Source organism: Coffea arabica, chromosome 10e, assembly GCF_036785885.1.
Source record: "Coffea arabica cultivar ET-39 chromosome 10e, Coffea Arabica ET-39 HiFi, whole genome shotgun sequence".
NCBI lineage: Eukaryota > Viridiplantae > Streptophyta > Magnoliopsida > Gentianales > Rubiaceae > Coffea > Coffea arabica.
Genome location: NC_092328.1, coordinates 6,613,929 through 6,627,677, shown reverse-complemented (window position 1 = coordinate 6,627,677; position 13,749 = coordinate 6,613,929). Strand labels below are relative to the sequence as shown.

Here is a 13,749-nt window from a genome sequence, read left to right as displayed (position 1 = left end):
TATCTTATTTTTTAAAAAAAAAATAAAATAATATTTTTTAATAAATAATAGAATATTAAGGATATATATAATATTACTATTAAAAATAATAATAATATATATATATATACTTGAACTTGCGAGCTAGCTTGCGAGTTAACGAGGTTAATATTTTAAGTCCGAACTCAATCCTTAACTTGAGCTGCTCGCGAGCGACTCGCAAGCAGTTCGGTTCATTTGTAGTCCTAAATCGGTCATCGTGCATTAAGATCCGGATGGATGGTCAGGGCGGAACTTCGCGGACTTTTTCTGGTCGTACAATCAAATAGTATTGGCTTATTTCAGCTTGTGCTAGCTGCATTTTCCTCAAGTTAGCACCCATGGCATGGTCAGCTTGTTTTGGAATTACTTAAATAACAGTAGTAGTATGTCAAGTTGAGCAATTGAGTACAATTTTCTACACTACGAGCATGACCTTGTAGTTTGAATTATTCTGGAATGACAGATTATCCCTATCTTGTCATTTGTACATTAGTCAACAGAATTAATGGGTAAATAATTTTCTTTTGGACCCTTAAAACTCTAAGAGCATCACTTGTCTGCTATATCTCGTTAGTTTTGACAATTAATGTTATGTTTTATAAGATGAAGTGTCCAAAATTAGAATTTAAGAATTAAATTAACATTTGGGATTCTCAGTGCTCTTTTTTCAACGGCAATTCAATGCCAATTTCTATATTTATATCAATATCCTATTATTTGTATTATCATATATTATTAATTTAAGTTTTCTTTACGTTCACGTGATAAATGGCGGTTTGATACCGAATTTGACACCGACACGGAGAATCTATATCGGTGCATTAGATACCCTCCTCGCAAGCGTCTTGAATCAACAAGGCATCATAGCTAAGACCAAGAAAACATGCATCCCACTCGTGGTGAATTACATCTTGGCCTTCTCCTTCATTGCTGTGCATTACATAAAGTTTGAAACTTTTCTGTCAAAAAGGCGATCCATGTATTAGTCTAGTCTTCAACTTTTCTAGACAACATGTTCATTGCCATTCGCATGCATGTGTTTCACATGGCGTGATGGTTTCTTAAATAATTTGTCCAAATTTTGATTCATCCTACTATTCTAGTGGTTGAAAGTTTGAAACTTCTTCCATGAAAAATATGCGAGAGTATATTCTCCTGAACATCCTCAACTTGGTAACTGTAAAGTGTTAAGCCCGTGCGGAACGTTTGAATCTATAAATACCACGCGTCTCGACGAATTTCAAAAACTTCACACGGAGTATTTTACAATAATTGTGAGAGGCGGTTGTTGGGACCTTAAGACCACCTTCGAGGTTGGTAGCGTTACTTAATTAAGCATGTGATGTCGACCGGTACGCGCAGCCACAAGGGGGCAACGAGGGTTGGACTTTGGAGTTAGGTAAGTGCTAATTTGGATTTTGAGGGCTTTCAAGAGCTGCTAAGTTCCGTATTGTCTACACAAAATTTGTTGGATGGTTGAGACTTAAAAATTGAATCCGTTAGGTCCCCTAGGACTCCGAAAGGTCTGGTCAGAAACTTTCCATGATTTGATTGGAAGAAGAATAAAAACAATTATCATTACAACTGTTCCTAAATAATGTAACATATTTTTGAATAACATTCGACTCTTTTTCAACTACTTGCGTACGATAGAGACGCAAATATTGTATGTGAAATTTACATGAGCAATAAGTGAATATCATACCTCCATTGTAAAGTTGTACAAACAGTTAATAATTGTGCATATCGCATTCAGTGATCATTTATTTTTTAGACCAAATTTTATTTAGAAAATTCAGTGTCATTTAATTAATTCAAATGTTAAATTTTTTATTATTAAATAGTTTGAATATATTAGTATCTAAATTTATTAGATTTAAGTGCTGAATTGAGTTATCAAAATGGCTTCAGCGAAGTTTAGCGAGGAGCACTGAAATTTTGTACTCATTATTCCTAAGGTGTATTGTACTGAAAGAGAAAAGAAGTATGATGGAAAGGGTCGGAAATGTACCCGACGTTGACCGGGACGAAGTAGTTGAAAATTACGCAAGGGACACATCGACCTTCCGTTTCTGTGGATGAAATATGATGAACAAAAAAACTTAAAAAGAGGGTTGCGTAACTGCGGGCTTATGATGCTCACCGCAAGCGGCGACAGGAAAGGAACGAAGAAAAAAGGAACAAAAAGTGAAATAGGAAAGAGAAACTCCGCCCAGAAAGAAAATAAATAAATAAATACTGCAGGAAAGAGTAACAGCTCCCACGGCAGCGCAGAAAATGACATACCTACCAAAACCAAGACGGAATGAGAAAATCAGTATGCGAATTTTGGGACTACAGACTATAATTCCACGTGCGCCTGGCTTTTCCCCGTCATTAGTCACAACCAACAGCAAATTGCCAACTATGATTAAAAGCGTAAAAGGTCGGTGTGAAAATAAAATAAAAGCTGCTTGGCATCTTGTGATCCCTTTCTAATAACAACTGATTTCTCCCAAGAGCATATACCCTTTCTTGACCTTGGAAATCAATTCAAATATGGCGCACAAGTGTGAAAACTTAGAGAACAATAGCGTTTATGTTATGGCACTAGAGCTCTAGCTTAAATGCAAATGTAAGAAGGGATAATTTTTTGCATCTCCTTCTCCGCCAACTTTTCTTGTTGTAATAAGCTTTCACTTTCCTTTCCACCCAAAAATCTTGGAAATTTAGGAAAGGAAAGATTTTGGGACACTTTATTTTGGTTTTGGTTTCGGTTTCTTGATTTCTTCCCTGCCTCGGTTTCTCCGAACCCACGCTTTAGTAGCATTCATCAAATATTGATTCTTTCCATCTGGCTTGGCCCTTCTTATAAAGGTAAGATCATCCCGGTTATATTCATTTTTCTTGATCGTTTGCAGTTTTATCTTGATATTAGCTTTATTGGGTTCTTCTTTTATAGCCTAATCTTATTTCATCAAGTGAGTTTTGCACCCAATAAATTTTAGTATTTTATGGTGGCGTTCTTTCTTAATTTCTGTTTTTCCCTGTATGGAGATTCTTTTGCTTCTTTGACATTCGTTTTTCAGAACATGTTTCTGAGCTTCTTATTACATGCATTTTTCATATTAGTTGTTGTTGAATTTCTTTTAGATCTGAGGCTGTTTCAAAAATTTTTTTTTTCTTTGTTCTCGTTGGAATTGGATTGATGAGTATTTCCAGATTGATTTATGCTGGAAAAATTTAGCATGTTGGTAAAACTTCGCAGTCTTTTCCCTTTCCTCCACCTGGTATGTTCCTTTTAGCCCCTTTTCTTGCTATAGGAAAAATAACCAAAAATCAACCAACCATAACTACTATAGGATCTTGTTTAGAGTAACTAAGTTTCGCTAATTTGGTAGAATTAATTTGAACAGGTACTATTTGATTCTTCTGAAGGTGTTTCTTCAGCAAGGGAGGGTTGGGAAGGAAGAAGAAAGGGGGATGGGAAAAAAGGCCATTGACCACTAGGCTATCTGTCAGATTGTCCTTTGCAGTTTATATCCTTCTTTTGTTCCTGCATTGTTTGTTAATTTGATATTTGATGTTCATTTCGTTTTCTTGAACTTGGTTTGAGTCCTAATTATTTTCACTTGTTCTTAGGATGGCCACCACAGTGTTTCAGCAAGCTCTTGGGACTCTTGAATCCCACAGTTGCTTGAGTAGTTCTGGATTTCGCCATGAGTGTGGAAGTGCTTCAGTGAAGTTGATCTCAAAGGATTTCAAGGTTGATATTGCCCTGATGAGAAGAGGGAACTATTGCTCTAAAAAGAGAAGTTTCAGTCTAATTCAAGCCTCAACTTCTCAAACAACTGTCTTTGACCCTGTGTCTTCTCCATTGCACAAGACAGCCAATGACTCAAAGAAGAAGCCAAGTATGATCAATGTCTCTAGCATTATAATTACTTTTTTGTAATCATCCCATGATTATTGATGGAAGTCACAATGAATCTTTGGCTCTTGACATGATTAAGTTTTGGCTAACACCTAAATAAAGCGGGGTATCTCTAGTCTTATGTCTTTGTTTCTCCTCAGGTGAAGCAGCTCTGATCCTGATTAGGCATGGTGAGTCTATGTGGAATGAGAAAAACCTGTTCACTGGCTGTGTTGATGTTCCATTGACAAAAAAAGGTGTTGAAGAGGCAATTGAAGCGGGAAAAAGAATCAGCAATATACCTATTGACTTGATTTATACATCTGCTTTGATTCGTGCACAGATGACTGCTATGCTAGCCATGACCCAGCACCGACGCAAGAAGGTAAGTTGGGAAAGTATCATGCATGAGTTATAAACTTCATGTTTCCTCATTGCATGATGATATTGTGTAAGAAGGATTAAATGGTTGTATCTCTGGGGAATGCTTCTTGCAAGAATGTATTTTCCGCTTGCTTTTGTTCCATGCTCAAGTTGAGTCAGGGCGACTTAGGATCTGTGGTGTATTTTTTTATTTCCTACAGAAGAAGTTCCTTTTTTAATTAATTTTTATCCAGATGTTGTCCTTGACTTTTTTTTTTTTTTTGGGACTTACCAATCTCAATGCAGGTTCCAATCATTCAACATGAAGAGAATGAGCAAGCAAGAGCTTGGAGTCAAATTTTTAGTGAAGAGACCAACAAACAATGTATTCCTGTTATAACAGCATGGCAATTGAATGAAAGGATGTAAGAATACTTATTTGCATTTGTGGTGATGTATCGTTGACATTGTCATTTCCTATGTTTGATACTGAGTTGTATGTACTTCCAGGTATGGGGAACTGCAGGGTCTAAATAAGCAGGAAACAGCAGATAAATATGGGAAGGCAAAAGTTCAAGAGTGGCGCCGTAGTTATGATATACCTCCACCAAATGGCGAGAGCTTAGAGATGTGTGCTGAGAGAGCCGTTGCCTACTTCCAAGAACATGTACTCTTTCAGTTAGACTGTGTCAATTATATCCTATAGTTAGCTATTCTTTTGTGACTTGAAAGTGATATTCTGCAGATTGAACCCCAACTTCAGTCTGGGAAAAATGTAATGATTGCGGCCCATGGGAACTCATTGAGATCAATCATCATGTATCTTGACAAGCTGACTTCTCAAGAGGTGAAGAGTCAACTGATTGGTTCATTCTCTTCAATTTTTCAGAGCAAGAATAATAGTTGCCTTTCCATTTTCAGGTTATAAGTTTGGAACTCTCTACTGGCATACCCATGCTTTACATATTCAAGGAGGGAAGCTTTATTCGAAGGGGAAGTCCAGTGGCACCAACTGAGGCGGGGGTTTATGCTTATACTAAGGTGTGCAATTAGGAATTTTAGCATTTTTACCTGTTATCTTCAAAATTTGCAGCTTTTGTGTGTGTGCATGTGCGTGTGAAAGAACATGGAAAAGAAAAGTAGAAAAAATAAGAGGAACAAAGAGAAGTAGGATTTGGAAAAGTTCTTTTGAAGGAGTTCAGGCTAAAAGAACACATTCATATGTGTGTGTTTTTTATGTGCATATCTTTTCTTGTTTCGGTGTGCATATGTACATATGTATGATTTATTAGGTCGAAGCAGAGAGATATATAAAAAGAAATGGCTTGTTTTGGTAAATGCCAGGATGTTTCATCAATTTCCCTTTCGACCTTTTCAATTTCATTTATCTAGATTTTTAAGGAATTAGCAGATCTTATGGATGGTTTTACTCTAATTAGATTAACAAAGTAAGTTCTGGTTGTCTGTTTTAGTATTGGATTTAAAAGCATGTTGTATTCAATGAACAGAAAGTGCTAATTGTAGCTAAACTATGGAAAGGAATAACAATTAAGAAAAAACATTGACAACTGCCAACTAGGACTGAAGACCTTGGTGTTAAAATAGAATTTTGGTAATCCTTTCTAGCTGTTGTTGCCTGTGGTACTGCTTTGCTTCTCGTGAGCAGATCAATGCTCTTCTGCTTTTTCATAAATATCCTTATGCTTTCTTTATTTAGGAAATATATAGTGGGCATGTACCTTGATGCACTATGAATTGTGACTAATGAGTTACACATAAATATTGGAGAGACTCACTTATAGTTTGAGTTGATGCATTACCATGGAGTGTTGGTGCTGGACTTTCATAAAAGATGCTTACAAACTCTAGATGCAGTAGAGGTAGTCAGTGGGATAAAGTTTCCTAATGGTTGGCCGGTAAGTTGAATACCTGGTATTGCAGATCAAGTTTGACATCGATCTTAGATTTGTAGATTACAGAAGAAAACTGCTGTATTCAATCAAAGTAGCCAAATGGTGGTGCTTTAGTGAAAATTAGAGAATGATGCTTGTCTTTGTGTGTGTTTCTGTATGTGTGTTTGTAAGGGAGAGGTGATATGTGCACACACACACACACACTGCACGTGTCCTATATATGATTCAGTTTATTTCTTGTATTGCTTCGCATTTTTAAAATCTGTAATGGACTCCACGAATAGCTGTCATTATAGCGCTGATGATGTTTGTGGTATCTTCACATTTTGCCCTATTCTTTGCAGCGTTTGGCCCAATATAGGCAGAGGTTAGATGAGATGCTTCAATAATGTGGCAGAAGGTACTGCTTGTATATTTAATGATAGAGCAATAGTATTTTAACTCATGTAAATATTACCCCCATGCTTGATACAAATCATGTTTTTGCAGGATTTTTGCTTAATGTTTGATATGAAGATGCACAGTCCATGCACAACCTGAGAGGATTTAGGATTACTTTACCCAAATCTAGGTTTAAAAAATAATGTGTTGTAGTTTCTGCCTAGCCCCATGTAGTCAGCTACCTACTAGTTTGTATACTCTTCCTGTGTACCCATCATGGCTCGGGATCAAAAGGTACGGTTTAGGTGTGTTTTTAAGTGATGTTTAATATGCAAAAGAAATCCTGGACTCTTGATGATAACTGATACATTTTTTTGTTTCTTTTACTACTATTTGCATATTTAGATTGTGGGGAACCCTGCTATTGATTGAGCTTTGCTCGAGTCTGCTATATATTCTCTTCTTGATTGGTTGTATTGCTTCAGAGTTCACTTGGTTGAGGTGATTCTCTGAAACCAATGTATGAAGCTCCTCAGAGCACACTGTTCTTGACACAATGGTTAATGATTATAAGCCAGGCTGCAAACATGAATGAACAGTGTAAAATGTTAGGAATATGTCGCCCTGGCCGAAGTTGAGCCTCCTCAGAGGGTCCTCCCATCTTTTAACATTAAACCCCTTATCGAAGGAGGACGATATGGTGCTAGCTACTGGCGATCTATGTCGCAAGTGCAATTGCGGAGATTAATTTGAATACAAATTAATCATGGGATTTATCTAACTTAGAATGGATGATCTGGACCGTCAATCTATCAACCGTCTCCACTGCAGGTGCCATTGCGGAGAATCCGAATCCAACTTTATAATTTTGACCAAAAAAAAAAAGAAACCAACTATACAGGGAATGTCCAAAGCTGGGCCTCTTCCCGTCTAACATGACGTCAGCACCAGTTCACTTAAGTAGGGCTTTCAACAAATTTTTTGTTTTTTCACCCGGAACATGCACACGCAGTGACTCACCCGGAGTTCAAGTTCAGGGTAAGATTCGAATTCAAAATCTCAAGAGTCCCTAAGAGCTCGATTACCGCTGGATCACCTAGGGGTGTGTAAAATTAAAAAATTTTAAAATTTTTAAAATTGATAAATCAGAAATCGAAATCGAATTCGGGTTTTTCGAATTCATATATTTCGAATTTGGTTCGAATCCGGTAATGGAGTTTTTCAAATTGAAATTGAAATTCCAATTTCAATTTCAAATTCGTTTTTAAGATATAAATATATTTTTTATACATGTAATATAAAATTTATATTATGTAATATTATATAAAATGTATATAATATAATATAATATTATAAATTTTATATTATATAATAAAATTTAAATTATATAATAATATATATATTTTTCCGAATTCGGTGAAATCGGAATTTACCAAATTCCGAGTTGAATTCGGTACGAATTCGAATTTGAATTCTAATTCGATCGAATTATCAAATATCAAAATTTCAAAAAATTCGAATTCAAACTTCCGAATTACTGATTTCAAATTCGATGCATACTCCTAGGATCACCCCTGTGAAGGCGAGCTTTCAACAATTTGTCGAATGATATTATGTATTTATCTAGAAACATTAGTCTGTTTGGAACCTCAGGTTTTTTGTAAGTTGGTATGATATTAGTTTTTTAACAACTTTTTCTATAGGAATCCCAAAAAACTTATCAAAATTTTTAACCTACACACTTTAAAATATCTAATACACAAAAAATTTTCCATCAACTTTTCTTCTTTTTCCTCCCTTACCCAACCCACCACGTCCTCCGTCGCCAACCACCACCTCCACCACTACTCCCGGCGTCGGTCACCTATTTCAGTACTGGAATCAGTGCCGGCCTTCCTCTTTTTTTTTTTTTTTTTTTTCTCTCCCTCTCTCTCACCCTCTCTTCTCCTCTTCTCCCTTCCCCTCTTCCCTTCTCCCTTCCCCGTCACCCTCTCCATCCCGCTAGCTACGATCTGGTTGCGTGACCAGATCGCAAAGGGGAAGGGGGAAGGGGACAACCAGATCGCAGCTAAGAAAGGGGAAGGGTGGCGAGGGAGAAGAGGAGAAAGGGAGAGACAAAGCTAAAAAAAAAATAATCCATGGCTTCCATTACTCTGGCGTCAGAGTGCGAGAGGGAAGGGAGAGGAAAAGGAGAGAGGGAAAGAGAAAGGGAAAAGAAATTTTCCCATGACTGTTGGGCGACCAGATCGCAACTAGAGGGAGGGGGAGGGGGAGGGTGGCGGGAAAGGGGGAAGAGAGTGGGGAGAGAAAAAGCAAAAGAAAAAATCCATGGCTGAAAGTTCTCATGGTTGCTGAGCACGACGGGGATGGGGGAGAACAAGGAGAGAGGGAGAGGGAGAGAGAGAAGAGGGGAAGAGAAAAAGGGGAAAAAAACTTTTCCCATGGATGCTGGTTTTTGCCAGTCAAAGGCAGAGGTGCCGGGGGAGGGGGAAGGGAGAAGAAGAAGAGAGGAAAGAAAAGAAAGAAAGAAAGAAAAATAAAGAAAAAAGTTTTTCATCCTAAAAATTTTTCTTACAACTTCTATAGTAATTTACGGTAAAATTTTAGATAAATATCCAAAAAACTTAAAATTTTTTTTAACTACTTTTTAAAATTTTTTTTTTTATCTTTTCAAGGCATTCATATGCTTATCAGTCTTAAATACAAAATCAAGTCGTTAATTTTTAAAACATTAAAAATTATTCTCCTCCTCCTCTTTTTTTTTTTTCTTTTTTCTCCTTCTCTTTAAATTTTCCTTCCCTCACAAATTGAACATTTTTTTAATTTTCAAAACATAAAAAATTATTCATCTTATTCTCTCTAACTTTTCCATCCCTCGCAAACGAAATATCTTCAAAACATCTTCTTCCTTGGGAGGAGGGAGAAGGGTTATAAATGAGTCAAGTCGAATAGAATTTTGGCATAATTGAGTTGAATCTTGACTTAATTTTACCAAATTCAAACACGAACTTGAACTCGACGAGTTTTCAATATAAAGTTCAACCTCGAACTTGACTTCAAATTCGAGGCAAGTCAAACTTGAGTTTGAGTTATTTGAGCTTAAAAAAATAAAAATAATTATTTTATTTTTTAAAAAAATGGATAAGATAGTAATTTTTTCTTAACAAATAATAAAATATTAGGTCATCAGTTCTACATCAAATACCTAACTTCAAAAAAAAAAAAAAAAATCTTTTTCTTGTGTCGTCACCGTAGCAACTACTTTAAAACAAGAATCCAAAATCTGTAAAATGTCTTCATAATAATAGAGAGATTGTTGAAGTAAGGTTTGACAAAGGTCTTGATATATTCATAAAGGTAAAATTACTTCTTGCATGCATTGATTCTTATTGTTTGATCACTATAACGGTCAAATTCGTACTTGTTGATTGTCTTGAGTTTTTGTTCGACAGAGGCATTGGCTTTGCAGAGTAAGGAGGCAGGCCTTATGGTGCAATACAACTAAAAGGCACTTTCTATATGCAGGTTACTGTGTATTGCTCATTGTATTTCAGGTTTTTCAATTTAGTGGTTATCCAATATGTCCTTAATCTAGGTGGTTTTGATCGGGCTTCATTTATCTAATGAGGTTGGAATGAGCTACTTATTGTAGCATACTTTCAATTTAATCTGTTTCTTGGGTTAGATACTTGTGTTGGTACTAGTTGAAAAACTTTCTTTGTTGTATAAGTCTAGCAAATACTAGTGTTTATGAAATATTATTTGAAATATGTCCCACTCATTGTTTTAGATTGACTTTAAATATCAATGCAAATTGAAATTGTGAAATGTGGCAAGATAGTAGATAGGAGATGGAGAGGCATGAATCAAGGAACGGAATTTCTAATGTTCTATGAACTTTATTTCATTTCCAGCTGCCATACATCTGTGAATCTCATCTTCGATTTTAATAGCCATCTAAAAACAATAGAGCTCAATTGCAATGATTGCAGTAAAAAATTGTTAATATATATTCTTGAAACTTGCTTTATATTCCTTAGACCTGCACTCTACTATCATACATTATGCTATATATTGCCACTTCCAATTTTACTTCTCAATTCGAAACTTATACATGATGTTTTCAAAGGACCCTAATGTAAAAATATAGTGATTAGTTATGCTTCTAATATTAATGTAAGAATATTTTAAAAAAACAGTAAATTAGATTTACTCTTATGACAAAGTTAACTAATTTTCTTAAATTGTGTGAAAAAAATTAAAACTATTCAAGTAGGATGGAGGGAAATATTTATTTTGATTGCCTAATGACTACAAATCAGGCAACTTTCACCCCAAAATTTCTCTATTTCTCCAATCAATAATTCTTGTAAAAACAAAAATAGAATATTTATATTACACTGCCCATTTTGATTTGATCCACTAAGGTTAGTCCAGTTTCGATTCTATTTTCAATTATAAGATTAGGTGATCAGGTTTTGGATTAATTTTGGAAATCGGAAGCCATTTTCTAAATGTTGACAGTCTTGTAATGCATTTCCAAATATTTCGAAACTATAGAGCTCAATCATGATGGTTTCAGTAAAAAGTTGTGAATGATAATTGATTTATATTCCTGCAACTTACTTTATATTACTCAGACTCGCACCCAAATTATATATATATATATATATATATATAAATTCTTCACCTCTAATTTTAATTCTTGATTTAAAACTCATACAAACTTACTCTTGATTTAATTCTTGCAAAAACAAATTTATCAAAATAGGGTTAAACAGTTATGCTTGCATAAGAAAGCTCGCAATTATAACAAGACCAAGCACCAAAATAGAGGACACATAATCTAAAGACCAATAAGTACAAAATTTTTACACGCAAGACTTTAGCGCTTAATGTATGTTAAGAAGATTTAAGATATATATAATATGCTCCATAATGTAACATCTTCGAAACCCAAAAACTAACATGTCAGCTATTAATTACTACTGAAAATGGTAAAAAAGGTTTAGACTATTCCACTTCAAATCTTTAGAATTCTGGAAAAGGTCATCGATAAGATTCCTTCCAATCTGCAAGGTGAGCCATCAGAGATTCAAGATCTCAACAATTTATCTGAATCTCAAAAAGGTTATCCAGGTTTTAATGTTCTTCTGTGGATGAACCATAATAGACTTCAAAGACGAGCAGGATATGAAAGTGATTCTCAAGCTCAGGGACCTTGGTTGGGTCAATGATACGAACCTGTTCGAAGGTATGAATTCGTATCCTACACGATCCGGATGTAGACGAAGAAAATCAAGTTAATTGAAGAACCTTGACCCTTCTAGAACCACCAAGTTATGAACTAAGAAAATTTCTCAACCCACAACTTTCTTAGAGCAACTTTCTTCACCATCGCACCGGTAATGAATGAAACTAAAAATGGCTGAAATCTGGTGACATTTTTTGGGTTTAGCCGCAATGGGTATATGGATAGATGTTGTGATTGTAGGACAATTTTGTGATGCGTCCTAGACAGATTTTACCGGATGGAAAAGACAGAAAAGAGCAGGAAATCGTGACAATGACAAATTGTGGAGTACACGCGCTTGTCTTCCCTAACAGCAGTTGGGGTGCGACCAGTCCTACGTTTTGGATTTCACTGCCACTACTAGTAGGCAAGATTTGTAAAATCGGGATCCTACGTATGATCGATTTTAGTTTCACAGAATCGAATCATAAAATCGTATAATACCACCAAAAACTCCCAAATTAACTAAATTAATTAATTTAAAGTTCATATACAGTTTTGTATAACTTAAAAAATCAAAATAGTAAATTATTTACAAACATATAGTATTTTTTACCGATAGTTTGACAAGAAATAAAGCAATGGAATCCCAAAATGAAGAGAAAAGGTTTGGGTATCTTGTCTAATTAGAAATAAAAATACAACTTATCTAAACGGTTGATAGTAAAAGCATTTAGTACACATATATAGCTGATAGGTATAATTAAAAGAAACAATCAAATTAGAGGTTACGGGTAATTGCGGTCGTTTGTGTTGAACGATTTCTTTTGTTGAAAATTCCTTGAGCTTTGACAAGTATACAAAAACAATAGAGAATTAGAGATGGGAGATTAGCAAAATTTTGTGAAATTTTATCGAAATCTAGATGGGAAAAAGTTTGGAATGGAGATTGGGAAGCACCAAAGAAGCTTTCTCTCTCTTCATCCTTTGTAACTTTGTCTCTATTTACTGTATTCATTTGTTGCTGAATCCTTTTTTGTTGTACCTTTTGTTTTTGAGACAAAAATTGTTGCAAAATTATAATTAAAGGATCTAATTCTTTGATAAGTTATAAACCTATTTAAAATGTTTTCATTTAGTTTCAAAATTTAGCCCTACATTTAGTAGTAGGTTGTTTGTGGGTAAAGGATCCTGTATCAGACCTTTTTTTATCTCAACATTTAATTCATTAGCATCACACTTTAATTCTTTTTGTCGCTTTAACACACCATTAACAGGATAGAATATAACAAATAATAGACTAAAAAAATAAAATGGGCAAATTACATTTTAGCCCCCTGTGATTTTCGCAAAAATCACATAACCCCCTATGATTCAAAAAACTATACATAAACTCCCTGTGGTTTGAGTTGAACTGGCAAATAGACGGAAAGCACCCACCGTGACGATTCATGGGCAAAACGCACTTGTTCTTCTGGTAACAGTAGGAAACATTCCCATATTACCCTTGACCACTTTGACGCACCCAATAAAGCCTAGATGGGTGCTTCTCATCTCTTTCCATCTTCCAAAATACTTTGTAGCTGACTTTGCACTGAATGTTGGTGAAGGCAATACATTTAGTGAAGAAACCAAACCAAGATAGAGAACGAAGGAAATCTGAAGGTGAGTTCTAACATCAAGGTGCAGTCTTTTCCTTTTCCTGAAATATGACTTGAATGGATTATTAATTTTTCTTCAATAAACTGTAGATGTCATGCTCAAGCAGTGCTGATGGAACTACTGAAGATCTAAGGTACCAATACCTATTTTGTTCATGTGGGAGAAAAGCAGCGGTAAAAATTGTTGAATCTGACAAACCTTCAAAAGGAAAGCTATATGTTGTTTGTGCGATAAGAAGTTGTGAATTTTTCTCATGGTGCAATCCAACAAGGAAAATAAGACAA

At 35.2% G+C, this 13,749-nt stretch overlaps 1 protein-coding gene across 5 annotated transcripts; it reads left to right on the top strand.

The window, feature by feature from the left end:
* Nucleotides 1–2,489: 2,489 nt before the first annotated feature.
* Nucleotides 2,490–6,956, top strand: LOC113711659 (2,3-bisphosphoglycerate-dependent phosphoglycerate mutase 1-like). 5 transcript variants are annotated; one of them, XM_027234827.2, is made up of 10 exons: nucleotides 2,490–2,877; nucleotides 3,417–3,517; nucleotides 3,643–3,914; nucleotides 4,075–4,298; nucleotides 4,583–4,701; nucleotides 4,787–4,943; nucleotides 5,022–5,123; nucleotides 5,198–5,317; nucleotides 6,534–6,589; nucleotides 6,679–6,956. In XM_027234827.2, exons 3-9 carry the CDS (start codon nucleotides 3,644–3,646, stop codon nucleotides 6,576–6,578), a joined length of 1,038 nt encoding a protein of 345 aa, XP_027090628.1. In that variant the 5' UTR covers nucleotides 2,490–2,877; nucleotides 3,417–3,517; nucleotide 3,643; the 3' UTR covers nucleotides 6,579–6,589; nucleotides 6,679–6,956. The 5 variants fall into 5 exon arrangements, with proteins under 5 accessions (XP_027090628.1, XP_027090626.1, XP_027090625.1 ...); XM_027234825.2 differs by having other exon boundaries at nucleotides 3,417–3,535; XM_027234824.2 differs by lacking the exon at nucleotides 3,417–3,517.
* The last annotated feature ends 6,793 nt before the right edge of the window (nucleotides 6,957–13,749 follow it).